The sequence below is a fragment of the Heterocephalus glaber genome, unplaced genomic scaffold (assembly GCF_053883595.1).
Source record: "Heterocephalus glaber isolate CG9 unplaced genomic scaffold, H.glaber_assembly_v1.0 deba00001457, whole genome shotgun sequence".
Lineage (NCBI taxonomy): Eukaryota > Metazoa > Chordata > Mammalia > Rodentia > Bathyergidae > Heterocephalus > Heterocephalus glaber.
The window spans coordinates 46,785,145-46,812,503 of NW_028258305.1; the positions used below are offsets into that span (position 1 = coordinate 46,785,145).

A 27,359-nucleotide genomic window follows, 5' to 3' on the forward strand; every position below is an offset into this window, starting at 1 on the left:
GAGACAGGCGACAGAACCACTGAGCTAAATCCCTGGCTCAAAAGAGACTGTCTGCAGAAATATTTAGGAAGTAGCCCAGTGTGGTAGGCGCACCTGTAATTCTTGCACTCTGGGAAGCTGAGGCAGGAGGACTGGAAGTTCCAGGCCAGCCTGGGCTACTAAGTGACTTAGTGAGTGCCTGTCTCGGAAGTGTGTGTGTGCAAGTGTGCGCGTGCGGGGTGGGGTGGTGAAATGTAAGGTTTGGCAAATTATCTCTGTGGAGAGCTGGGGATAAGAGAAAGAACAAAACAAGGATGGTTCAGAGGAATTACTTGGGGACTCAATAAAGGGCAGGCGGCATTACCATCGTGGAGATGGTGCAAGAGCTGCGTGTGATTTTTACTTTGAGGCATTTGGTGACAGGAAGAATGGTCAAGTGGAATTATCTAGAGGCTGGATATTTGGGGTTAAGGTAAAGGCTCAGATGGTGCCATGGTTTCAATGTATCTCCAGAAGTTAATGTGTTCCCAATTGAATCCCCAATGTAACAATGTTGGGAAGTGGACAGGTGATTAGGGGGAGAGGGTTCTACCTTCATGAATGGATTCTCATTATCAAAGGAGCGTGTTCTTGTAAAGTATCTCCAGAGTGGGTTGTTCTAAAACAAGATCAACTAATGCAGGATGAGACTCACCTGTAATCCCAAGCACTCTGGGAGTTGAGCAGGAGTATCAAGAGTTCCAGCCCCGCCAGAGCAATTCAGTGACACCACCTCGTGAAGGAAAAAAAGTACAGGGTTAGGGATTGTAGCTCAGGGCAAAGGCCCTGGATTCAATCCCTAATTCCAAAAGGCAAGTTCAAAGCCAGGTGTGGTGGTGGATGCCTGTAATCCCAGCACTCTGGAGGCTGAGGCAGGATTGCCTGGAGTTCAAGAGCTCCAGGCCAGCCTGGGCTACATAATGAGTTCAAGGCCAGCCTGAATTGCATAATGAGACTCTGCCTCAAAACAAAAACAAAATAAAACAAAAAAGCAAGTCCAGGCCCTCCTGCTCTTTAGCCCTTTAGCATTACACCACGGAATGACACAGCTCCGTGCCAGACAATGGCAACTCCATATTCGGACTACCCAGCCTCCAGAACTGTGAGAAACAAACTGCTTTATAAATTACCCAGCCATTGTTCTGTTAAAGCAACACAAAACTAAGATCCAGAGATGGATTTCCAGATCAGTTATGTTTGGAAATGGAAAACTGAAGTGCTCGTGCGCTTCAACAAGACAAAACACAAGGTCCCCACCCTCCTGGTTGGGGGCCCATGGTTGCCGAAGGACGACCTATATTTCATCAAAGCCACGAGTGGGGCCCTGGACGTAGAGAACGTCAGAAGAACTGGGGCTGTGAAACCACCAGGCACAAGTTCCATCTGGGCCTTGCACGCCCACATCACGGCGCGGGCAGGGGAGCCACTGCTACTCTGTACATTCCCGAGTAGGAGGCTGCGCCTCACCAGGGCAGGAGTGGAAGCTCCAACCAGCTGGTAAGCTGGGGAGGAGACGGCGTCCCGCCTGCGACTGCACCGCTGGAGACGCGCGTTTCGTTTCCTTTGTGCTCGGTCCTGGCCAAGCACAGGAGCCCACAATTTGCTGAGAGCTGGCTCCGCCTGCGCAGGGAGCAGCCACTCGCAGGCGGTCCGCGCAAGGGGTGCAAACCTTCACCGCCAAAGGCATCTCCAGTACCTACGCAAAGGGTGAAAACTAAAGGCCTGGGTTAAGACCCAGCTGCTGTGGGTGTCAGCACCCCGGAAGCGAAATGCGCGGAGCAAGTACGCCGAAAAGCGGGGCGCGGCCACCTGCCCAGGCAGCTGGAAGAGAACAATAAGCCACCCGGCAGGAAGCGGTGGGTGAGCCGCTCGGAAACTCGGGCCCCACGCGGGAAGTCAGCGGGACGGACGCTGCGTCCGGAAACTCCACGCCTGCGCCGTCCCCCCGGGCGCGCTCCCGCCAGGCGCCGCCGTCCGGCCCGGGCAGCGCGCGAGCCGCAGGGGCCGAGACCTCGCCGCGGGCCCAAGGTGAAGCCGGGGAGGGCGTGCCAGAGGGGCGGCCCGACGCGCGCGCGCTACGGTGCGGGGAGCGTGCGCAAGCGCAGAGCCGCCGGCGGCCAGTGCCCGAGCGCGGGAGAAGGGACGCGATCCACTGAGGGCGCCGCGCCGGGGTGAGTGCCCCCCCTTTCTCCCGGAGTGCCTTGCGCGCGCCCGGTGGGCGGGGGACGGAGGGAGGCAGGGCCGGCGGCGGCGGCGGCAGCCATGTTGTTGTGAGTCTGTCTCACCCTCGGTACCGCGGTGGTTCGGAGGAGGAGGGGCGGAGAAGGAGGTGGGGTGGGGGGAGGGAGGGAGGAGGAGAAAGAAGACGTTGCCGCCACCGAAGGCGGAGGAGGGGAGCCGGCCTCGAGCGACGCCGCCGGTGCCCAGCGGTCGGTGTTCCGGCTGAGGCGGCGCGGTTGCAGCAGCCCTGTAAGTCGGCGCCGCTCCCTCTCCGGTCCCGGCGCCGCGGGGCTGCCCCGGGCTTTGTGCGGCGGCCGCGCCGGGCGCGGTGGGAGCGGTGGGCCTGCGGGAGCCGCGCCGCTGCGGCCTGGCGGCGCACAATGCGGGGGAGGGGAGCGGAAGGGGTGTGCGCGGCGGGCGGCGGGCGGCGGGCGGTGTCGCGCTTTCCCGCTTTCCCGCTTTCCCGAGTCCTCCCGCCCGGCCCGTCTCGGCCCGTCTCCCTCGCTGTGGCTCGCGCGGCCGCCGACCGAGCGCCTGTCCGGCCCTAGCGCGCGAGCTGCCCCTCCGGGGGCGGGAAGAGCGGGGCCTCGGGACTCGGCCTGGCCGCCGTCGGGAGGACGGCTGTGTCTACCCTGTTAGAGGAACCGATTTCGGTAGTCGGGAGAACGTGTAAAATACAACCAGCATCTTGAACACTAGCTTTTTTTTTTTTTTTATATCTGAATTGGGTCAAATTTTGGGACGATAAATTGTGTAAAGTTTCATGCCCAAACACGTGCGTAAAAGTTTAGTGCTAACAACTTCTGAGAACACAGCTAGAGAAGAGCCACATTTCTTACCAGCTTTTCTATCACATTTAAATTTTGGGGGAAGGAAACGTCAAGACTTAATACTTTGAGATTTTTACTTAACCAACTGGCAGAATTTTTTGGTGAAGGTATTTTTAAGGGAAAGGCCTTTTAAATGCTTAAGAGAATTGTAATACCTATACTGATATTGTATGTCAAGCCAGCAATATAATAGATGCGAGTTACCTTGTTTACTGCTTAGATTCGTGTTTAATAGGTGACTCCACCATGTGACCTGGAATATTGAAGTATGATTTAAGAAATTTTGGCTAGGAATCCTGTTAAAAAATAACTAGGATGAGTATTTTAATTAGTTAGAGTCTCTTCTTAGTCTTGTAAGTGATCTTTGTCATGCACAGTCATAAATTATTCCCTATCGGAATAATTTCTTTAAAATTCCAGTTTTTGCTGAAATTGAGTTCCATAGAGCAGTATCTTGTACACAGAAAAAGTTATACTTTAATTTAAAAATTAAAGTTATATTTCAGAAACCTGCTTCTTAGACTTAGTTCTTGTAATTTTGTATGTTCTTTGTGCACAAATCCTAGCCATTTTTACCTTCCAGGGAGATTTGTCATTAACAAATTTAAGCATCTTCAAGCAGTTTAAACTTTGTTTTAATACATAGTTTCCTTTTTTCTTATTTGCAAAATTCTTACTTGTTTCAGTATTTAGTAAGATTTTAAAGTAACTTTTTAAAAGAAGCTTCGTTTAGTTAGATTTAAATTAACCTTACAAGGTTGTCATTTTAGGCCAAACCTTCTTAGGCACTACAAGTGTATAAAATGCAACCTTAACCCAGATGATAAATAATATGTGAATTTTGTTTCTCTTCATGTGTCAATCTTTTTGGTGTTGAAAGATAGTTTGTCTCCCTGAGTATGTACTTATTCAACATAGCAAAAGTAATTATGATCAGAGATTTGCAGCAGGTGTGACTTCCAAAGACCGCCTTTCCGGGTGATCAGGTACCCCTCCCTCCCCCCACCCCCACCCAGATGCTGGGGATGGAACCTAGGGCCTTGTGCACATTGGGCCAGCGCTTCATCACTTAGCTGCTCTGCTTCTTTTTTTTTTTCTGCTTCCCTTTTGTAGCCACTGACAGCTTCATAATTTTAAGTGAAGGTTGGCTTCTATCTTGTGGACAAGATCCTATCTTGAATTCTACATCCTTCCGTAATAAAGAGTTGTGAGTTTCTAAGATACGAAGTTTTTTCATATTCTTAAAATTTATGGATATTTAAAATACAGTATCTGAATATTCCTTTATGTGATTTTATCTGACTTGGATTCACAGCTTGAGGCTATTTTATTAACAGGTGTGATTAAGATAGAAATTACACTTACACCTGTGTAGATTGGTTTGCAACATTAAGTAGATTTCTTACAACTTGTAAGAAGGCCTAAAAACAATCTGACTGGCTCCTTATTGTCCTTCATTCTTCTATTTGGTGAATTTGTAAGAAGGAATTGATCAAATTTGGCTGAGGCCCTTCCTCTTTCTCTGAGAGTCTTCTCTGTCCATAAAGTACTTAATTTGTTCTTGAGGCCCCCGGAGATAGACTGCCTATTTCTAGAGGAGTGGATAGTAGTTGTCCAGTGATAGGAGGGACTCGGTGAAGATACTTCGTAGGGTTTGGTAGTATTGGAAAGCTCTCTTGGTCTAGCTCTAAATTATGCCTTCCAGTAGTAAGAAGACCTTTGGCTTACCATAAATCTATCTCGTGTCTCTCACTTAGTTTGGTTAAAAAAAAAAAAAAGTTTCTTCAAACCCTGTAATTTAGAATCCATTGTTTTAATAGTGATTTTCATATTTGACAATATGGATAAACAGTTTTCCTTAAAATGTATTGCTTTTGTAGTTGAAAGTGAATTTACTGAGATTTTCAAGCTTTACTAATGAGTGCAGCACTAGAACTATCATATAGGTAGGTATATGAAAAATGCCTTTTCTCAGATTCAGGTAACAGTATGTTTAGAGACAAAGTTAGTATTTTTTCTTCCAGTAACTGAGAAGATTGAACTTTATGAATGAAAAATTAAGATTTGCGTAATTAACAAGAATCACCTTCCATTGAGTCATTTTCATTCTTAATGAAATGAAACTATAGACAGTTAGCTTTCATTGACTTACTAGTGCAGGGTTTTTGTTTTGTTTTGGTTTGGTTTTTGACCCTTGCCTGGCTTTTTATATTCTTCTAAAGCATTTTACAGAATTTAAAATGATTATTTAAGATGTTGGCAAAAAGATAGTTTTAGTATGTTCTACTCTGCAAATTCAGTTACTGTAATCCTATTTTCATGTTACATAAGGCTGATTTTCATTTATCTTATTGTTTTCTTGTAGAGGGGTGAAAGACTTGAGAGAACTGAGAATGTGTGTATGTGGGTATCATTGTAGCTGCCAGGTACAAAAAAGGAAGTATCAAATGTGAAAGAAGGAGGAGTTGAAGTGTCAGAGTATTTTGATTGACTGCAAATGGAGCAGGGAAAAAAATGTCATCCCTTACTTGGAGCAAGGTGCAGGTTTGGACCACAGTAACTTGCAAAATTTGTTTTCCAAAGGGATTTGGTGCATTGGCTATCCCATGACACTACAGAGCCCCCCGGTCAGCACTCCCTAACTAGGGGAGTAGAACCTGCAATTGACTGCTAAGGTACCTGCAGTGTGGTGGTTGGATTGGGGAAACAGGAGGATTATTTACCTTTTTTTCAGTCTTGAAAAAAACCCTAATAAATATATGCGAGACCTGATTTGAGGATAGATCTTTGTGACTTCTATTTTAGTAGTAGACCTGTGAAAAGCAGCACGTTTTAGATTTTTGTTTTGTTTTGTGTTTTGAGATAAGGTCTCACTGTGCAGTTCAAGCTGACTTTCAACTCTCTAGCCCAGGCCTGGCCTCAAATTCACAGCAATCCTCCTGCCTCAGCCTCCAGAGTGCTGGGACTACAGGCTATGCCACTGCATTTGGCAAGTTTTAGACCTTTAAGTGGTGATCTTTGATTTTGGGCAGTTTCTGATAAGAATCAGTGAGGAAGCTTTAACTAAGATTAAATTGGTTTGATTCATTCAGACTTCGAGGTAAATGAGCAGTAGAGGCAAAGTGACCCTAAGTACAGGGCTTTACTAGGCAATCAAAATGAGGAATTGTAGGTAGAGAAAAATAGGGATTGTACTGTATGATGTTAACTACCAAAAATTATATACACTTAGGACTGCCTGAACATCTGCATAGTACTTTATCAGCATTTTAAATGTGATTTTAAGTTTTCTGTGGTAAAATTGATTCTTTAACATCAATTCAATGTAAACAATTAAGTTTTGAAGTTAAGAGAGAAATGATGACTGGGTTTTCACCTACAGGTTTTTTGTAGAATATCTTTGCATTGAAGTGTAATCGATTGGTTTTCATCTAATGGAGAATGTGGATCCTGCACCCGCAAAAATAGGAGTTACCCTAGCATCTTGCTAAAGATAAATTGCCAATTTTTACCAGGATTCCTGCTGAGAAAGTACTGCAGTATTCTTGAAGACTGGTCAGTATATTTGTTAGTCTGTTCAAAGTTGAATCTTTTCATCAAGCTAGACTACTAGAAACTTCCACACAGTTTCTTTGAAGGCTGCAGGCTTCTTGTCCCAGACTACCCTCACATGTTGGTGAAAACATAGTTCTTGTTCTTGAGGAATTTGCATTAAGGTGCAGAGAAACAGGATTAAACTTGTAGTGCCGTACACTCACTAACTGCCCTGGAGATGGTGTTATAAAAGTACTGTGGACTCATGGTGGTAGGGAGCTTGGGGGTCAGGAAAAACTTTCTGCAAGAGATAAAGTTGAATCTTAAAAGATTTAAAGAAGTTAATTTAGTTAAGAGATGGATGACATGACATTCAGGCAGAGGGATTACAATAGTAAGTCTAGTGACCCTGATGGGGGAGAGTAGCAGAGGGTAAGTGCAGGTGTGAGGAGAATCAGTAGAGGATAGGATTGTCGAGACAGCCCACCACAATGATGGGCTTTCCCCAGAATAGACAGCACTAAAGACTTTGGGTATCAAGGGCTACATCTAAAAAGATTTGTACCATATTGCCCAGGGACTTTTACATAATCATCATGAAAGTGTTTGCTTTGATTTCCTTGAGAGGCTAAAAGAAAATATGAAACCTTGCATCTGTTACTGGATTGTTGTTGAAGATACAACTCTGTTCTTCTGTAACACCCATGTAAGAAATTTCTTTGAGAGCATAGTTTAAGGAATAAGGTTGCTCAAGGGAAGTGATATAATTTCTTTTTATGGGTAGTGAGAATTGTGTATAATCTGTATTTTTTATTTATCTCTTATCTCTTGCTAAGTAAACTTGTATCTCCTTTGTTTCCCCAAAATTAGTTGATAGTTTGTTGTTTTTGAGGTACTGGGGATGGAACCCAGGACCTTCATGCTGAGCTACATCCCTAGCCCATTTATTTATTATTACTTTCTCTTTTTTTGGTACTGGGGATTGAACTTGGGTCCTTTGCGCTTGCGCAGCAGCCGACAAAACCACTGGCCTCAATGTGCATCCATTTAGCTATAAATGTCTCAAGTTTATCATTCTTTATGGCTGAGTAGTACTCCATTTTATAGAAAAACCACATCTTCTTTATCCAGTCACCAGTTGGACATTACCACAGACTTTTTAAAAACACATAATTTGAAACTTAATCCTTGAAATGAATGTAAGTTTGTTTGGTTTTCTCTTTTTGGACATTGCTAAGTGCTTGTTTTTTTTTGCGTTTAAGCAATGACTTGCCTTTTTAAAGACAAGTATCTTCAGGAAATTGAAACAATCACTAGTTCACCTTTGAATAGTTGAAGTTTTAAAAATCACAATTCATACCCATCACCTAAAAGATTCCTTTTGTGTCAAAGATGTATACAGGCCATATATTTTCTTAGACTCTTCATAAGTTGTAATAAACATACTTAAAACCTTTTATATCACAAGTTAAGCATTTATAGACAACAGTCAAACCACTACCAGTATACTACTCAGCCTATATGAGAAAGTTGGAATGTGTTTTATAATTCGTATTTTTCTTTTAATTTATTATGGAAATGGGTAGAACTACCTGAAGTTGTCTTTCTTTCCTTTTTTTTTTTTTTTTTGGGTGCTAGAAATCTAACTCAGGACCTTGCGCTTGCCAGGCAGGCGTGGTGCCACTGAGCTAACTTGCCAGCCCCTGAAGTTGTCTTTTTGTGTTTGCATTTACCCTAAAAAAAATTATGATACCGAGTCAAACAGTTTTAATTGTAGAGCACAGAGCCATTAGTATGCTAATGGCAATGACTGAGAGACTGAGTATCAGAGTTTACAAAAGAGTAACTTACCTGAAATTATTGGACAAGGAATTTGTTATTTCAGAGAAAACTGAGTTGATGAATAAGGAACACACTTTGAAAAATTCCAAAGAAGCCAGTCGTGGTGGTGCACACCTGTAATCCCCGCACTCAGGAGGCTGAGACAGGAGGATTGCCACATGTTCGTGGCTGAACTGCACAGCAAGACCCTGTCTCAGAAAGAAGGAAAGGAAGGAAAATTCGAAGGGAAGAAAAGATCCTTTAAAAACTACATAAAAGGACTGGGGGTGTAGCTTGGGTAGTGGAGAGCTTATGTGGTCTGCACAAGGCCCTGGGTTGGATCACCAGTGCTGCCAAGAGGAAGATAACTGCAGAGAGGTTTTTTCCAGGTGAACCAGGAATTCAGGTGACTACTTTTAGTTCCCTGCTGACCTAATTAACAGCTGAAGTTGTTTTTCCTTGGCTCATTTTGATTGAAAATGTGCAACTATTGAAAAGTACTAGAAAGCTGCTTTTGACAAGTCTTCATTTGTTGAGTATTCAGCCTGGTGCTAATATAAATTTTAAAAATCACAAGATACAGTCTATTCTGTGATAGCCCTCAAATTATAATTCATTTAAGCTGTATTTACTTAGGACCTTTAAAAATATTTTTGTTTTGTTTTTCTGCTAACTTTAATAATAACAGTTAACAGTGCTTGTCTTTTTCCAAAGTTGTGTTGTTTATTTTTTTCATATACACACATAGTTACATTGTTACCAGTGTTTGGGCTCCACACTGTCTCCTTTTTTCCCATCTTGGAGTCATGGAGCCAATAAGCACTGAAGAGGCCCTGAAGGTGACTTGGCTGAGAATAAAAGTAGCAGATCCACTTGAAAATCAGCTTTTCGATCCACTGGGGGTTGGAAAGTGAGGGTAAAAGAATTGAGAAGAAGGAATAGACTGATAAAAGGAAAGAATATTCATGTCTTTTCTGGGAAGGAGAGAGAATTTCCAAGAGTTTGGAAGCCACCACTTTTTGCTCATTGAAAGCCATTATGGTAGTTGTCAACTGTTAGGGCACTGGGAAGTGTGTCATTTAGTAAGCAGGTGGGGTTAATGAAGTTGGAGGTCATCTGGTGTTCACTCTCGACAGCCCTGTTAGGTCTAACCAGTTTCAGCTAGCTCACTGGAAGAGGGAGCTCTGGCCTGTAGGCATCATGGGAATTGGGGTGGGTAGAAACATTAGTTAAGTAGGCAGTACAAGATTAGAACAGGATAATAACATTACACTCCTTTTTTGAACAGTGATATCATGTACACTTCAATTAACCTGCTATTTTTACTTAACATTATGGACTTTTTATTAGTACAAATAGTAATACCATAATTTTTAGTGTATGGCTTTTTATTACTGTCAAACTTTTTTTGTTGTAGAGTTAGGCTATTCTGTTTCTATTTTCCAACTACTGTAAACAGTGTTGCAGTAAGTGTTCTTATACAGTTATTTATGTTAGTGCTGTTTGTGTGAGATGAAGTCCCAGAAGAGGAACTTGAATCAGAGCATTTGATATTTTTAAGCAAAAGAATGTTTACCTATTGTGAATCATTAATATTCTAGGAAAAAAAAAGCCTAGGCAGCACTTATATTTCAATTTCATATATTAACTAACCTCACTTAGTAAATGCAATAACCTCCATATGAGGAAAGCGTTGTTAGTCCTATTTGCAAATGGAGAAATAATGATCAGAAAGTGTAAGAGATCTGAGTTCGTTTTGCTAGTTACAGACAAATTTGGAACTATTTCCTTGGTCTTACAAAATTCTTTAGTTGGAAAAACCTCTAGGGCATTAATGGCAAATCTTTTTAGAATTTTCAAAAATGCAAACGGCCATCTGTGACACCTGGGCCATAGGTTTGCCATTACTGACTGCTCTACGGTGTCTGTGGGTACTGTATTCCTTAGCCAGGTATGTAAGAGTCACAACCTTATCTACACAGGAAAGTCACTTGGAGAGCCCAAAAAACCCAAAAAATCTTATGTTTTTCTCCCTTCTCCCAAGACAAATTAATTCAAACCAGCCTTAGGTAGTGGGATCTGAGTATCTGTAGTTTTTTTAAAGCTTTCTGCCTAGATTCTTATGAACTGTGAGGGTCTAAGAACCAGTAATCTTAAATTTTGGGTTCTCATATCTCTGAGAAGCACATGGTGTTTCCAGGATGTTGCATTTGGTCTTTTGGATATCATTAAACAGGCCTTCAGTATGTATTAAGAAAAGTGTAACTCTGATCCTTACTAAATGTTAACTGTGGTATGTTTTACCCCAGACAGCAAAAACCTTGTAAACACAAGGAGATAGCTTTTTTAGTGATTTAATCCTGTCTTAACAAATTTTGCTTTGCGAGTGAAACAGTGTTTTGGCCTCCAGGATATTTTTTAAATTTAGATCAATGATAATTTTAGATAATAGGAGAAATGACAAAATTTTTAAAACTAGTTCTTTTCTCTGACCTATCATCAAAGAATATACTGCAGAGAAGACTACCAAAATATTTTGAAATCCAAAAATGTGCAAATCACATCTATCATGCCACATTGTCAGATATATTTAGTTTAAAATACACAGTGTGTTTGGTTCTGCTTCTTTACTTTAAGGAATTTAACAAAAGAATTAACCTAGAAGTATTTTTGCTTTAAATCAGTGATGAAAGAATATTTAGATCTGCAAACTTAAAATTCATTGTCATGAAGGTATGACTAGAGATACTATAGTAGGTATCGCGTATAAATCTAAATCCTTTTATATTGCCCCTAAAACTGTTAGAAACTTAAAAATAAGACTAAAGTGAGTTTTTTAAGTGCTGCTTAGTTTATTGAAAAGATTTTTTTTCTGTCATTTCTTTATAAATAACATAGTCTGAATATAAATGTATTTTAGGAAAAATCTGGTCTTGCTTACACATTTTAATACACATACATACTCTTTGAGATAAGCTACAGATGCCACTTATTTTTAGTGGCATATTACTACATTTAAGATAATTGACTATAACAACTATGCATGTTCAGTTTTTTTTAACATGTACATATTTTAATGTTTTCAAAAATACAAGTGGTGTGTAGGAGATACTCTAAGGTTAAAATATTAGAAAGTGTAAAATAAGAAAATGTCTTAATGGATGTGACTGCTGTTCATGGCTGTGTGACACAGATTATTTTTCATGTATACATAATATATTTTTGTCCTGTTTGGGTTTTTTGGTACTGCACTAGCTTTTGAATCCAACGTCCTTAAGTTATGCCCTTGGCCCTTTTTCTGTTTTCCTTTTGAGGCAGGGTCTTGCCAAGGGACCACATGCACTGGCTGGGCTTGAGCTTGCTGCCCTTCTGTGCAGGCTTCCCAGGGTGCTGGGATTAGGGCACATGGCCCTGTGTCCTGTGTTTACTAAACTGATGCCACATAGTTTGAAACATAGACTGGTTTTCGTTTTGCCATTTCATTTAATACTCTGAAATATTTTATTTATTTATACATACATACATACTGGGGATTGAACTCGGGACCTTGCGTTTGTGAAGCAGGCGGCAGAACTGCTCAGCCAAATCCCCGGCTGAAATATTTTTATTGTATAATTTTCCTTCCCTCCTTATAACAGTATCCTTAATATCCTTCTTTTTGGCTCTCTCCCTCAAACTATATTAACATTTCATGGAATGCTGGAATAACCAGAAAATAGGTGAAATTGTGTTAGATTTTTCCTGCCCTAATACTTATTTAAAGAAGTTTTAAAGTCTAATGGATAAAGCTGTATTATTAATATCGAACAATGCCAATTAAACACCATGGGAATTAAGAGAAAGATTTTGGTAGGCTTGTTGGAGAAAGTAGTAGCATTTGAGCCAAACTTTGAGGAATTTGCAGATGAAGAGAGAAATGGTAAAGAGCTATCCAGGTGGCTAGAATAGTGTGAGCTGAAGGAAAATAAGGAAGAAAGATCTTCAGTCACACAATTCTTAGCTGAGTGGTGGATTTTGCTTGTTGGTATGGGAAAAAGCATGAGGCTTGTGGAGTCTATAGTTTTGAATTCTCTGCCATTTATGTAGCTTTATCTGCTGAGATAGGGAAATGGCCACAATTTTCTTGTGATGTAAGAGTATAATATTTGGCTGATTTTTTTCCTTCTGTGATCCTGGTAATTGAATCTAGGACCTTCACACTGAACTGTGTCCCCGGTCCTTTCTTATTTTTATTTTATTTTGAGACAGTCTTGCCAAGTCACTGGGTTTGTCCATGTTAGGTTTAAATTTTTGATCTTCCTGCCTCAGCCTCCCAGAGTGCTGGGATTACAAGTATGTGCCACCACTACTCTAGCTTTACTTTGCTGGATTGTAGTGAGAAGTAGATAATAGTGTGCCTAGTGTGATCATTGCCATCAAATCTAGTGTACAATAAATTTTGTGGTTATGCTTTTGGGGGAAAAGCTGTCTAATTAAAAATTAGTCCAAAAAAGTTTGTAATCATTTAGAAATCAGGTTTTAGGAAAACTTTTCATATACTCACCATAAGTATGTTGTTGGAAGAGGTAGTAAGCAAAATTAGGTTTATACAACAGCTGGGCCCAAGCCATTTAACCTTGAGGAAAGCAAGCCCTTTTACAAGGTGCAGTCTATAAATGTTTTGTTTAAACGAAGAAAGGGTTTTATCCAAATTGTGTATCCTTCAAGATTCAGCTTAAATATTACTTTCATATGTTCTTCATAAGACTCTATGTGGTTTTCTGTCAAATTGGTACATGCATTTTATTAAACCTCATGGAAATTTTTAAACACAGAAGTAGAGAAAATAGTGAACTTTTGGATATTATCATCCATGTTCAGCATGTTTGAGTTCTTGTTTATATCCAGTCCTTTACTTTGTAAAGTACTAAGAGCATAAATTACTAGTGAGGACTTAAATACAGTCCTCTTGGTACTATCATTAATGAGAGAATTTCTTAATATCATCCAAAATTTATTCTATAATTGGATTTCCCTGATTTTTCCGGAAGTATTTTTGTAGTTGTTTTATAAGAATCAGAAGCAAGCAAGGTTTACACAATTCACTTGACATTTAAGCCTCTGTAGAATAGTTTTCTCTCCTACTTTTAAATAAGTTTCTTGTCATAAATATGTTAATGAAACTAAGTGATTTTTCTCTTCTTCTTCCTCCTCCTTCCTCCTGGACTTGGCAGTCCCTGTACCTTCTTAATGTATCTTGACTTTTTCTGTCTCAGGTTTCTGTGAGAGTGAAGTTTGAGTTTGTTTTTAGACAAGATTTCTTCATAGGTGGTGGCACTGTTTCATTTTAATTACATCGCAAAGCATATAATGTCTTCTCTCTTTAGGATGATTACACATTTGTTTTGAATTTTTAATATTTATTGTTTATTTAAAAAATATTTCATGTTAGCCTTAAAAGAATCAACTCAGTTTACTCATACTTTCTCTGAAATATTCTTTCTTTCCCAATAGTAAACATAACTATTTTTATAAAAAATACATTCTCAGAACAAACATCACAAAAATCATGAGCTGTAAGTGATTTTAAAATGCACTTGATTCCTTTTTATACATCAGTTCTAAAATAAAGCTTCAAACCTTTGACCATGCCCATGGATCCTCAAGGTCTAAGATACATTAGTCCACATCATCACAGTCTTAAGTGGGTAGGGGGAGTATCATTAAAATTTATTACTGCAGTGTTTAAGTTCCTCATAATTACATGAAAATTCATAGCGTATCACAAAATGTTGCTAATTGTGAAAGGTGTAAAGTTACAATAATCTTTTCATAAGATCATTCCAATATCCATATTTATTTATTCCTAATTAAATTCAATTTCAACTACCTGATTTTGAGCCTGAAGTAGCTGGATTGTGGTTCTTTTGCTGGGCAAATGGCATGATTCAAACTACCATCTGAAGTATTCAGTTAGAGAAGGAAATACATTATCATTTAGATTGTCTCCTCACTTAGCATACAAACTTAAAAAAAGTCAACCATTTTTTAGTGATAAAAATATAGTTCTTTTGTGAGCATGGATGTAATACATGGAATTTGTTTCTTTGCATGAAAAGTGGAGTCATAGGAAAAGGATTCAAATTCTGTTGCTACATTCCGGTTAACCCAAGTAAGAATGTGCATAAACTCAAGCTTGTGTGCATACAATTTCACCATAGCACAAAGTGACTGAATGAACCAGGATCCATCCTTTGAATTTCACCAGGAATAGTAACCTGGTGCTGTGGAATATGCATACAAGAAGTCAGCCTGTACTGGTATTTTCTGGCATGCCATGTCATCATCAATACCACTGTCTGTCTCAATGCCACAGTCCAGCTCTGTACCCTGGCAGGCCTGAATAATAAAAAGTTTGGGTTTTCCAGCTAGACTTCTACAAAGATGCCCTCTGAAGAATTCTGTTAATATTTTCAGGTCAATGGGTCCATTTGTTCCAAAAATTATTCTTTCTTCACCATGGCTTAGAATTATACAAATAAAGCTGCTCCTTTTGCTGTGATCTTCTTTAGAAACATTGCACATCAATTCTACAATTTCTTCACGTGTAAGATCATTTTTATTCCTCACTTCATATTTCAAGTTCATAAATGTTTCTCTGAGGTTTGCTGCATCTATATCTGTACCAGACCGAGCTGACATTCCAGTGCTTCTATGAAAGTTCTTATTATTAATAATTATACATAAACCCATTTCAGGATAATCCATTTTGTATCTATTATCTAAGGATATTCCGGAGTCCATTGATTTGCTTCCGTGTATGATCTTTGTTTCTAAATCTTTCGTGGATTTTGCATGCACTGAGTTTTCAGTGTTCTCCATGGCTATTTTTCTTAACTCTCCACTATGCCGGTGCCAGCAATTTCTGCAGCCACCGCAGCTGGGAGAGGAGTGAGCTCTGATTACACATTTTAAATCACAGAAAATAGCATTAACTTAGAAATAGTCCTTCTTGGGGGGTCATTTCATAATTTATCTTTGATATCTCACATGTATTTGATATCATTAGAACTACTTTTTGTGATACTTAGTTGTCTAATGCAAGTCATCTTCATTTTCATCTAAATTACTTGCTTCTCAGTAAAAGCATCAAAAATTAGCACTTAGGTTGTGTTAGTGTGCAGGTCTTCTCTATATAGTATTTTTTTCTCAAAATAAATCGGAGAATGAATGTCTTATAACATGAAAGACTGTTTTGTAATGGCTTAGATACACGGGCAGTGACCCAAACCTGTAACATGTGAGGCTTTTGGGAGACATTCCAGAGCCAGAGTAGAGCACCAACCTCATGACTTACTTAATGACACTAGAAAATTGTATTATTCAACTTGGGCTCCCAGAAAAATCACTCGGTGTTGGTGATGATTAATAGAAAATTTGAAGTTAAATCTTCGAAGGTCTACTATAAATACTAACTCAAATTTATAGTGGACCCTTGACTTACGAGCTTAATTTGTTCATGAGGGTTGGTTGTAGCTCAAGTTCGTCAGTGAAGGCTCAGGCTCCTCTCCACAACCTTCAGTCTCTCTCCTGTGCACAGGCAGATCTCAGTGTCCTCAGAGAGACACTGACCCAGGATTTCTCAGTGAACCCCACACAGGAGAGGATGCTGTCATGTTCCTTCCAGACTCTCTAAGGGTTAGATCTGTACCTGAGACCATCTGGAAGCACAAGCATTTGGGTCGTAACTCAAGACTTTGGTTGTAAGTTAAAACTAAAATTCTGGTCGTAACCCAAGTTGTTCATATATCAGGCTGTCTAAATTCAAGGATCCACTGTACTTTTACCTTTCTCATGTGGATAAGAAAAGGGCATTACTAAATAAATGTAACTTGTTGGCAAATAATGTAGAAAGTTACTTGATACACCGAAGAGGAGAAAGTATTCTTTAGGACTTTAGTAGTAGATACTACCAGTTACATTTACTAAAAACAGTCCAAAGAGATGGCTGCCAAGAATGTGTTATAAGCAGCTTCAGCCACTCTGTATTTACTTACATGTATGTAAACTGGTTATGTTCTTAAACAATTTTGTTGCTGTTGTAATTGATGTGAAAGATAGCTACAGCCAGTGGGAATGGAGGAGTGGAAAAGTAGTTCCATGGGAAATTGGACTTAGAGTATACATATTTTGTGTTTGTAAATTGTCTTCAGGAATACAAGAACATTGCAGAAGCTTGTTTATTGCCTTTCTTTTAAAATGAGCACTGTGTGTTAATATATATGAAGGCATTTATTCATAGTCACTATCCAGATATGACTTGATTTCATCATTGAATTCATATTATGTAAAATAATTTTTGAGATTCATTATATATTGAACATTTAGATAGGTAAGTCAGAGTCCCTAGTCCCTTTGACCCTGGAGTTTAATTTCCACTTTGGCCTTAAAATAAATGACCCATTATATAAGAATATGAACATGAGCCAGGGGTGGTAGCACATCTCTTTAATCCCAGCACTCTGGGAGGCGGAGGCAGGAGTTTGAGCCCAGCCAGCCTCAATAAGTGACTTATTGAGACCCTGTCTCAAAATATAGAAAGAGCTGGAGATGTAGTTCAGTGGGAGAGCCCTGGCTTTGGTACCTAGTACCATCCAAAAAAAAAAAAAGAGCAAGTGATGAGAGTCATGTAGCATGTCACTACATGCTACATGTAGCGAGTACTTCAGCACCATTTATTGTAGTCCTGGGTGCTCTCTTCACCTTCCCAAGCTCATTTTCTAATGGTAGCCACATGGTGCAGAATTGAGTCAGATCGCTAAGAAGGTTTACTGTTCTCAGGGGTAGATTACCGCATGTTCTTGGTTCTTTACACAGGCCATTTGTAAACCTTTGGATCATGCATTATATGAAAACCACCACAGGACTTAACTAAATTGTTATTTGAAGTGTTTTGTTTTTCTCACGTAATTAGTAATCTGCCTGCAGGAAAATTAGTAAGATGGAGCAAAATAAGACACTACCATTTCTGTGTGTGGATTTGGGGTTCTTTCTTTTTGATCTTAATGTTACTATAGAAGCATTTTATTAATTACATACCTAAATGTGCTCAGCAGCATTTAGTAGTAGTAGCATGCGGTGCAGTGTTTCATGTAGATGTGTTGCAGACTCTATAGTGAAGCTGGTCAGTCTTCTGCGCTTAGAGTAAACCTGCCTTGCAGTGGCTTTCACTCGAGCACCACCAAGCTGACTGTCCTTCCTGTGTCGGGGTCACATGGAGATACTGGTCATTGTTCCGTGGTGAGCTGTGGATCCTTTGTCAACCGCGACATGTTCTCCCACCCTTTGGCATTTAGGACCCAAGATGCTGCTGCCACATTACTCTCAGAATTCATTTTAGTAAAATTTCCTCAGAAAGCTCCAGATAACCTATCTACAAAATAAAAAAATCCCTTCACACTACACGGTCTGGTTTCAGTGTCTTGTTTTTGCTCTTTCTCCACATTGACTGTCTTCTTGGTAATCACTCTTCTTACAGGTGTTTTCTGTGTCCCCGCATGAGGTTTCCCTTCAGGGACAACCTTGAGGTGAGTGGCTGAATACCTAAGCTTGGTTTAATGTTGAGATCTGACCTATCACTCTTGTTTCATTTTCGTTTTAGCTATTTCAGGTAACGGTAACCAATAAATTTTTGCTTTTTGTTTGTTTGTTTGCTTTTCCCTAAGCATCTAGTGAATCAAGTCCTAAATAGTGTTACCCGTCTCTGAATTCCATTGGCAACTTTTACCTTCAGTAACCGAGCACAGAATAGCTGCTGCTCCGTACCATGACGATTCATCGTAACCCAGAAATCAGAAGTTCTCAGATCCCATCCTTTCATTTTTTTCTCTTCACAAACATGTTTCTGTTAGCAAATCTCACACCAGTGTAAGGGTGAAGGAAAAAGCATTCAGTTTCACCTACTGTAGTCAATAATACAGAACATCCCCCTGACCCCACACACGAAGCAATCAGTTCTGCAGAGGATTCTCCAGTTGTCACCAGCCTGTGTGTTCTCTAGATCAGTTTGCACAGTTTCCAAAGGATAGCTTTAGATCTGTCCACAGGTTGAGGGCTCAGTTTCATAAGAATGTCCCCCACTTCAGATGCCATCCACAGTAGTAGGTTGTCACATGTTTGACCAGCCAGCTACAAAGCAGGCGTTATTAATTTAACAGCACAGCCTACAGTACTCAGGGAACGTTTTGCTAATTTTTACCCATCTATTATAAACTGTTAATAAGGAGTCAAATAACACTGAATGGGGAAGGTGCATAGGGCAAGATATTGGAGAGGGGGCTCAGAGCTTCCATGCTTGCTTTAGATTCTTCATTCTCAAGAACTTCCACAAATTCAGCTATTTGGAAGCTCCCAGAACAAAGCCATTTTAGGTTTTGGTGTAGATTTCATTGAGTAGGTATTAACTCATGACCGTTGATCAACTCAGCCTTAGCCCTTCTCCCCTCTGTTCACATGGTTGGTTCCCCTAGCCACTGGCCTCCATCCTGAGGCTGGCTAAGGGCTCCTAGCCAGCAGTCATCTATCTCATCAGCATTTCTGAGTGCCTGGTAGTTTTATACTAGGAAACAGAACCAGACCAAATATACTTGTCACAGTTTACTCGTGCATCACATAGGGAACATTATTTCAGTTGACCATAGGCCACATGTAAGATAGTGATCTCATATAATGGAGCTGAAAAATTCCTACTTGTGACCTCTGTAGGTATAGCATCTTCAGTGTTTGTGGTGGTGTTGGTGTATACAAACCTGTGCTATGGTATAAAATTATAGCACATACAGTTATGTACAGTACATAATACTTGATAATAACTGTCGCTAATTTGTATATTTACTGTACTTTTAATCATTATTTTAGAATGTACTCCTTTTACTATTAAAAGGTTGCTGTAAAACATCTTCAGGTTCTTTAGGAAGTATTCCAGAATAAGGCATGGTTATCATAGGAGATGACAGCTCCACATGTGTTATTACCCCTGGAGACCTGCCCGCACATACAGTGGGACAACATCTTGAGGTGGAAGGCAGTGATACTGTAATCAAACCCAGGTTCATTTATGTGCCACTCAGAAAAGGCCAGTGACTGGAGGACAGCTTGTTGGCACAAGGAAGGATCTATTTGGAAAGCTGGCAAACCAAAGGTGGTGGGAAGCTGTCTTCGAAAAAGATCATTTTAAGGAGTCTCTGGGTTCAAGGTTTCATAACAAGGAAAAGGAATAGGATGGGCAGTGGGAAGACTCCTTGCTTGAGAGGGCTTCTGTTTCTTTTCATTACCTAGAGCCTATGGTTACTCTCTTCTTTTGCCAGAATATTTTTGAGAATTGACTTTTAGACCAGTCTCTTATTTTTTAGATAAACACATTATTGCCCTACAAGTTAAACATTTTTTTTTTTTTGGTACCGGGGATCGAACTCGGGTCCTTTCACTTGCGTAGCAGATGGCAAAACCACTGAGCTAAATCCCCGGCATAAACATTATTTTAAAGAACAAGATTACCTGGCAAATCTTTGGCTCACACTTGGGTGTTACCTAAAGAACATTAGATGTCCTGGGTTCTATAATTCTAGAGAAAAGTTAATGATTAGTAAATTTTGTGACTGGTGTCTAGTTTTTTTCCCTGAAATGTCTGATCTTGCAGTTCATCATTAAGATGCAAAAGGCATCTTTCTCTGGGAGTTTTTAACCCATTAGGCCACTTCAGCCAAGCTAGTGGTAGACTAATAATGCATCGTTTATGTACAAGGCCTCAAAAGTTAGTGAATTTAAGGTCTCTTTAAAGCAAGTGAAACTAGCAAGTTTATTTAGGTTTTCCCTATTACAGTATTGAAGATCTTAGTCGAATGTGGCACACTTGTAATCCCAGTACTCTGGGAGGCTGAGGCAGGTGGATTGCAAGTTCAAGCCCAGCCTGGGCAATTTAGTGATTTAGGGGAATCTTGTATCAAAATTTAAAAGGGAGGTGGGGCTGGGGATGTAGCTAACTGTGAAGGCCTTGGGTTCAGTTGCCAGTACCACAAAATAACCAGTAGTGATGATCTTGACCCTGGGTAGGCCTAAGATATGTGTGTTTGTGTCTACGTTTTTAACAGACGGGCTTAAGAATTTTTAAAAAGTTGAAAGTAGAAGAAAGCTTATAGAATAAGAATATAAAGGAATTATTTTTTGTATAGCTGTATGTATTTTAAACCGAAAGAAAGATGAACTAAAAGTTCACAAAGGGAAAGTTTATAAGTTACAGTAAGCCAAGGCTAATTTATTTTTGAACAAACATTTTAAAAAATTAGTATAGCCTGAGTGTGCATCTACAGTGGAAGTAATGTCTAGTACTTCACATTCATTTGCCATCCACCCAGTGTCTTCTAGTCGTGCAAGCTCCCTTCATGGTAAGTAACCTGTACAGATGCACCATTTTTTTTTTCTTTTAGACCATACTTTCACTGTACCATTTCTATATTTTGATATGTTTAGATATAAAAATACTTGTGTTATAATTACCTGCACTAATCAGTACAGTAACATGCTATATAGGTGTGTAAACTTGGACTATAGTATATAGTACAGAAATATGCCATTCAGTTTTGTAGCCTAGGAGTAGTAGTAGTACAGTATATCATTTAGGTTTGATTAAGCATACTCTGTGATGTTTGCACAAAAGAAATCTAACAAAGCATTTCTCAGAGTAAGTCCATTGTCAAGTGTCACATAATCTGGACCTCCTTGTTTCTAGTGTGAAGATGGATGCCATTGTTTCCTTTTATGTATGCAATATGTTGTTCTGTTCTAGTTGCTTTCAGAATTTTCTTTTTATCTTTGGTCCTGAGTAGATACAGAATTTTTTTTCCTTTGTTCTATCTTGCCAGGGATTCACTGAGCCTGAATTTGCAAACTTAACTCTCCTCAAACTTTCTGGCCATTGTTTCTTCAAATTATTTTCCAATCTGTTTTCTTTTCCTTCTAGAACTCCAGTTCCATGTAAGTTACATCTTTTAATGTTATACCATGGGTCACAGGTTCTGTTTCTTTCTGCTTTTCTCTGTTTTTTAGATAAAAAGTTGATCTGTTTTCAAGTTCATTGGCCCTTTCTTTTGTTGTCTACAATCTTTTGGTAAGTGGATCCAGTAAAAATTTTAAAGTTATTTTTCAGTGTCAGAATTTTCATTTGGTTATTTTTTTACTTTTTCTTAACTTTGCTGAAATTTTATATTTGCTCATTCATTAGTATATATTATTTCTGTCATCTTCGAGCATAGTTTTGATAGTTGTTTTAAATTCTTCCTCAGCTTAAATAACTCAGTTCTAACCTGAGTTATTTTGGGATTGATTTTTTCATTTAGGCCATATTTTCCTGTTTTCTTACTGAGCTAGTAGTACGTACTCCAGACTTTATAACTGATAATGTTAAAAATATTATAGATTGTATTATATGCCACAGAGGATGTTGGGTTTAATTTGTTTTGATGGGACTCAGCTCCAGATTCCTGTGACTTCTATAGTAGTCAGCAGAGGAAATTAACTGGGCTGCTTGGAGTATGTCCTGAATGTGTAAGTTCAAGGGTCATCTACAATTCAGAGCATTACTTATATACAGAATTTGGTAATGTGTTTTTTGGGATTTCCTTCCTTGCTTTCTAGCAGCTTTGGATACCTCAAACTGTCCAGTGGGGCCAGTGGGTTCTCTGTGGAAATTTTGGGGTACACCTCCACACCCGGAGCTATCCTCAGGCAAAAACTTTATTTAAAAGAAACTTACTTTGTGTCAGTGCTTTGTTTTAAGTATAGATTGTCCTCCAGTTTTTCAGTTGTTTTCCATTGCCTTAAGATAGTTTTTGTACCCTGTCCACAGTTTGTAGTTGTTGGAAAGATTTGATCTGAGTAGAGCTACTTCTCCATTACCAGATAGCATATGAGAACCAAGTAAACTCTTTGAAACAGTAACTACATTTGAGTCTTTTTTTGTCTCTCCCGGCTCTTAGGGATTGAAGATACCCAGTAAAGGCTTACTGAATTAATAGAAAGATTCATGAAATGTTTACTTTGTGGGAACTGTTAATGACTAAGAGAAAAGAAATAGCTGATTTTGCTATGCTCATATCTCTTTTAATGTATCAGTTCTCATGTTTTGCCCATTTTTTGATATCTCCCCCCTGCCAATTTCTTTGTACATTCTGGAGAGAAGTCCTTCATTAGGTACATGATTTGCAAGTACTTTTCTCCTAGCCTTTTGTTTTCATTTTCTTAACCCCCCCTTTTGTAAGGCATTTTTCTAATTTTGATAAAGTCTAATTTATCAGTTTTTCTTTTACAGACTATTTTTTGCAGTGTTAGGGCTTTGCACTAGGCCAGGCTGTCTACCTCTGAGCTACAGGCCCTTCCCCCTGGTTTTTGAGACCGGGTCTCACCAAGTTGCTTGCCTCGGCTAGCCATGACGTTTTGATCCTCTTGCAACTGCCTGGACTCTGCTTTTGATTTTGATATATATACTCATTGTGAAAGCTTGGCCTGGTGTTACATGCCTACAATGCCAGTACTCTGGGAGTCTGAGACAGGAGGATTGCAATTTTCAGCAGTTTACTGACTTCCCTAGATCGTGTCTCAATAAAAAAGGAGGACTGAGGGATGTAGCTCAGTGTGAAGGCGCTGGGTTCAATTCCGAGTACTGCCAAAACATTGTGGAACCCAAGGTCACATAGCTTTTTTTCTGGAAGTTTTGTAATTTTAGCCTTTACTGGCTGTTGTATGATTCATTCAGTTAATTTTTGTATTAGGGTATAAGGTGCAAAGGTTTGTTTGTTTATTTGTATTGCAGACATCTAGTGATCTATTGAATGAATAGAGCCAAGCTCTTTTTCATAACTGGCTTATGAATGCTTGTGTACCAGCCACTCTTTTAAGTATTTTGTTACGTAACGCAGTGTTCACTGCAAGTCTGTGTGGTGGCTCCTGCAGTTACCCTTGCATGCGGGAATTGAGAAAAAAACAATTTACGTTACTTGCCCAGAGTTAGAGAACTACCAGGTGCCGGAAGTGTGGTGTGAATCTGCTTCTGTCTCTTTATCAGCCACAGTAAGGAGTTCAAGCTTTATCTTTAGGGAAGGATTAAAATACGGAAGTCACACATTGCAGTTGAGAAAGATGACTAATTACATTCTGGATATTAGATAGTGGGACAGGAAGATGGAAAGAGGATTAGAGTGTTTTAGGGGAAAGGCAAAGGTGGTCTCAACAACCAGGCAGATGGAAAATGTGTAAAGTGGTAGGATATTGGCTTAGCAGAACTTGGAAAATGATTGGATATTGGGTATAAGAAAAGGAAGACTTAAAGGTAGGGAAGAAAGAAAAGTTGAAATTTTCTGTTGTATGTCTGAAGAAGGAAGATGATTAGAAATTTTGAGGAGGAGAGAGTTTTGGAAATTGGAGGAGGGGGAGTCCTAAGCATATAGTTACTACCTTTCTAAGTATTGAGAGCAGAGTTGATTGATCCAGCAAACAGCTAAAGAGACTGCATTGGATAGAATACAAAGGACACTAACATTTATACAGGGGTGTGGGGACAAGTAGGACTCTGAAGAAGCCTGAGGAGCAGTTAGAGCCTAGGGGAGGGAAGTAGAAGGGGTGATTGTCATGAGGCAAAGTGGGAACAGAACAGTACTGTCAGAAGGGAGAAGCACCTTTGTGTGTCAGATATTACAGAGTTTTTAGGAGGAACTGAGTAGGGAAAACAGATTTTTCCAGTTGAATTTGAAAGCTGTAAATTTGTGGTAGCATCCATCTTGAATGTTCTTCCCCTCGCATTCTTAAACTGCAGAAGGCAAAGGGCTGCTGGGTTTACACATTGTCACATAAGAGATAAAACGGAGTTTTTTGAGAGATAAAAAGCTCTTAGGAATGGAAAGATAAATATCCTTTAGTTTTATTTTGAAGAGAAGAAAAAAGAATTAGTCTTGAGGGAACCTCACTCTGAGTACTATAGTTGCTCTGAAAGTATATGTTGCTTTTAGGTGGAACTGGGTCACCACTTTATTCAGTGTTTGTTTTGTTTTGTTTTTGGTGGTAATGGGGATTGAGCCCAGGGGCATTCTACCACTGTGCTATACCCCAACCAGTTTTAATATTTTATTTTGAGACAGGGTCTGGCCAAGTTGCCCAGGCTGTGCTTGGACTTGGCAGTCCTCCTGCCTCAGCCTCCCAGGGAGCTGGCCTTACAGATGTAAGGATTGTGAGATTTACCATTGGTATAAAGTCTACACATAATGAAGAGAAATTTGGAAGAATCTTAACGAAAGGAACAAAGTCATAGAAAATTTTACCTTAAGAAACAAAACAAAAATATTTTAGTGCTTGAGCCTCTCTTTTCTGTTGTTTTCATCTTGTCTTTTCTCAAGAACTTGTAGTTTTTTGCTGGTACACAGAATAATTCAAAAACTATTTACCCCATGTTTTTCTACAAATTTTAATATCCATTGATGTACTCTGTTTGGGAAAATCTGTCTATATAGAGAAATCTGTTCTTGCCTATGCTATGTCAGGTTATGGTTAATACATTAGTATTAGCAATATATCAGATGTAGAAATAGTCTAATTGTTGTTTTTATTCAACAGGTTTGATCTGTGGATGAAATGAATCATGATTTTCAAGCTCTTGCATTAGAATCTCGGGGAATGGGAGAGGTAAATATTTACCAATACTAAGAACTTATACTGCACTTTATTTGAGCCTTTGAGACTTAATTTTTTAACCATAAATCTTGGAAACAATGGTTATGTCCTCCAAACTATGTTTTTTCAACATAAGATTATAACTGTGTATTTATGATTTTCACCTGCTTTTTTAAACTTGTAGTAGTAAGTAAATTTTAATGTGATTATTTGTGTCTAGGTGACTTGATCAACTTGGTTAGGTAATTTTTATATTTTGGTAATGAGCTATACATAGCTTTGCTTAGAAGGAAACACTTTTATCTTTGTTTTGTCCTTTTATGTATGTATGCTTTGTTTGCTTTAGCCACACGTGATTGTTCACTATTATCCCTCTGCCAAATTTCTCTTGTTCATCCAAAGCTGTTTGCTTAATAAACTTCTAATCCCCTATGAGACTTTACTGAAGAGACTTACCTGTTGTGTCAATGCTATCTGCAGTAGAATTAATTACTTCCTCTTCTGATTTCTCCTAGTTCTTTGAACATACTTTTATAATCTTACTGGTTACAGTTTGATTTATATTTGTCTCTCCTTTAAATTGCTAGCTAGCTTTGAATGCCTAAGATAGTAGGTACTCCGTATTTTTAAATGAATTTTATCACTCCTGTTAATCTGTGGTTTTCTTTGGAGCGCCAGTTTAACCCTCACCATTATATATTTTAAGGCATCTGAAATAGTTTTCCATATACATAGTGAATTTTTAGAAAAGTTTGATTATGAAATCTCTTGTGGTCATATATTTTGTCATGCTCTGTACTACTAACATAGTGTGGACTTTGATAATAGTAAACAGACTTAAGATATGTAATTAATTGCCTGCTCCTGGAGATTATTTTACTTTGGTAGATTAGAGACCTTCATGAGACTCACTCCATCCAATGCTGTGCTCTTCAGATGCAGAAAAAGTGTCCAGTCACTCCTTTGGGCCACAAGAGGGCACCCTGCAGCTAGCTAACCCTCCCTTTCTTCAGAACAGCGTTTTCCAAAGAGTTTGTCATTTTCAGAGGACTGATTTAAGGGTGAGTTAAGGTGCTTAAGCTTAAGTATTGCCAAAATAAACTTGTTAGTCCGGTGCATAAAATGAAATTCCGGGCCCCAAAAAAAAAAGTGAGAGAGGGAATATTTTTTTTTTTTTTTAATAAAAACTATAGCTTTACTGCAGTACAGTGACTGCTTAGGCATTAGTTACACTATGAGAGACTAAAAGGGGGAATTTGAGAGGGCTTTTGTTCTTTCACAGTCAAGCTTGTTTTCTTTGGTGTTTAGAAAGCAAAATAACATTACCTTAAAACAGATTTGAACGGTATTTTAGCCTTCTGGTCTGACAGACTTGAACGAGGATCTCTTTAAGAGCTAGTACAATCATGCCCCTACATTAATTTTAGACTCCCTACCCTTTGAAGTAGTATATTGTGTATATATTTATAAATAGATTTTCTTTTTCCCTCTTTCTAAATAATATTTGATTAATCTAAAGATACCTTTCCAGTCCTAAGAAATGTCAGGGTCAGAAACAGTAGCTGAAAGAGTTAGTTATTTGGGGATAGAAGAATGTGTTAGAGTTGAAGAGTGTGTTGAATAAGGCTAAATTCAGGCTTTCCACAGGGATATGTCAGACTCGGAAAGCAATGGTGTCTGGGGCTCCTGTTACCTGCTGCCTAGTAAACAGCAGCTCAGTGTGTCTCTGACCCTCATCCAGTACAGATAGATTTTAAATGACTTCACTAAATATGCTTTTTCTTAATACTTCACCAGCTAGTACTGTTAACTATAAGACATAGCTCAGAAAACTGCTCAGACATCTGTCTCTGGGTTCTCTCCCACAAGCCTGTCTCTTTCCTCATCTCACAGGCAGCAGGTCACCTTCCGGGATTTCCTTCTTTGCCTGTCTCTCTCACCAGTCTTCTCCTTTCCTTACAGGTGAGGGTTTTTTTGTTTTGTTTTATCCCAGAATTCATTCATTGAAATATATTAAAAGCAGCCTTTGATTTCTGGCTCTTGAGTTTTATCTTTTGTTTTTCTTCTGTGATGCAAAATCCTTTTTCAGTGGATTGCCCTACTCTTGACTTTTTCTTTTAGGATTAAGTTTTGCTTATTATGTCTTAAGTGTTATAAATCTGTAATGTGCAGAGCATTCCATTTACATATAGGGTTCATCTCAAATGTACCACAGAAGGGCAGTCTCTTGGTTGTTCATCC

The 27,359-nt window shown here is 39.3% G+C and overlaps 1 protein-coding gene and 1 pseudogene across 43 annotated transcripts in view; one reads left to right on the forward strand and one right to left on the reverse strand.

Moving 5' to 3' along the window:
- The first annotated feature begins 1,726 nt into the window (after positions 1 to 1,726).
- Pum2 (pumilio RNA binding family member 2) overlaps positions 1,727 to 27,359 on the forward strand; it is a 91,739-nt gene continuing 66,106 nt past the window's right edge. For 6 of the 43 annotated variants that reach the window (XM_013070078.3, XM_021253494.2, XM_021253499.2 and 3 more), the window contains exons 1-2: positions 2,341 to 2,487; positions 25,062 to 25,130. In XM_013070078.3, coding sequence (XP_012925532.1) covers positions 25,080 to 25,130 — 51 coding nt within the window. In that variant the 5' untranslated portion in view covers positions 2,341 to 2,487; positions 25,062 to 25,079. 43 annotated transcript variants of the gene reach the window in all.
- On the reverse strand, positions 14,270 to 15,302 carry LOC101723884 (caspase-3 pseudogene; annotated as a pseudogene).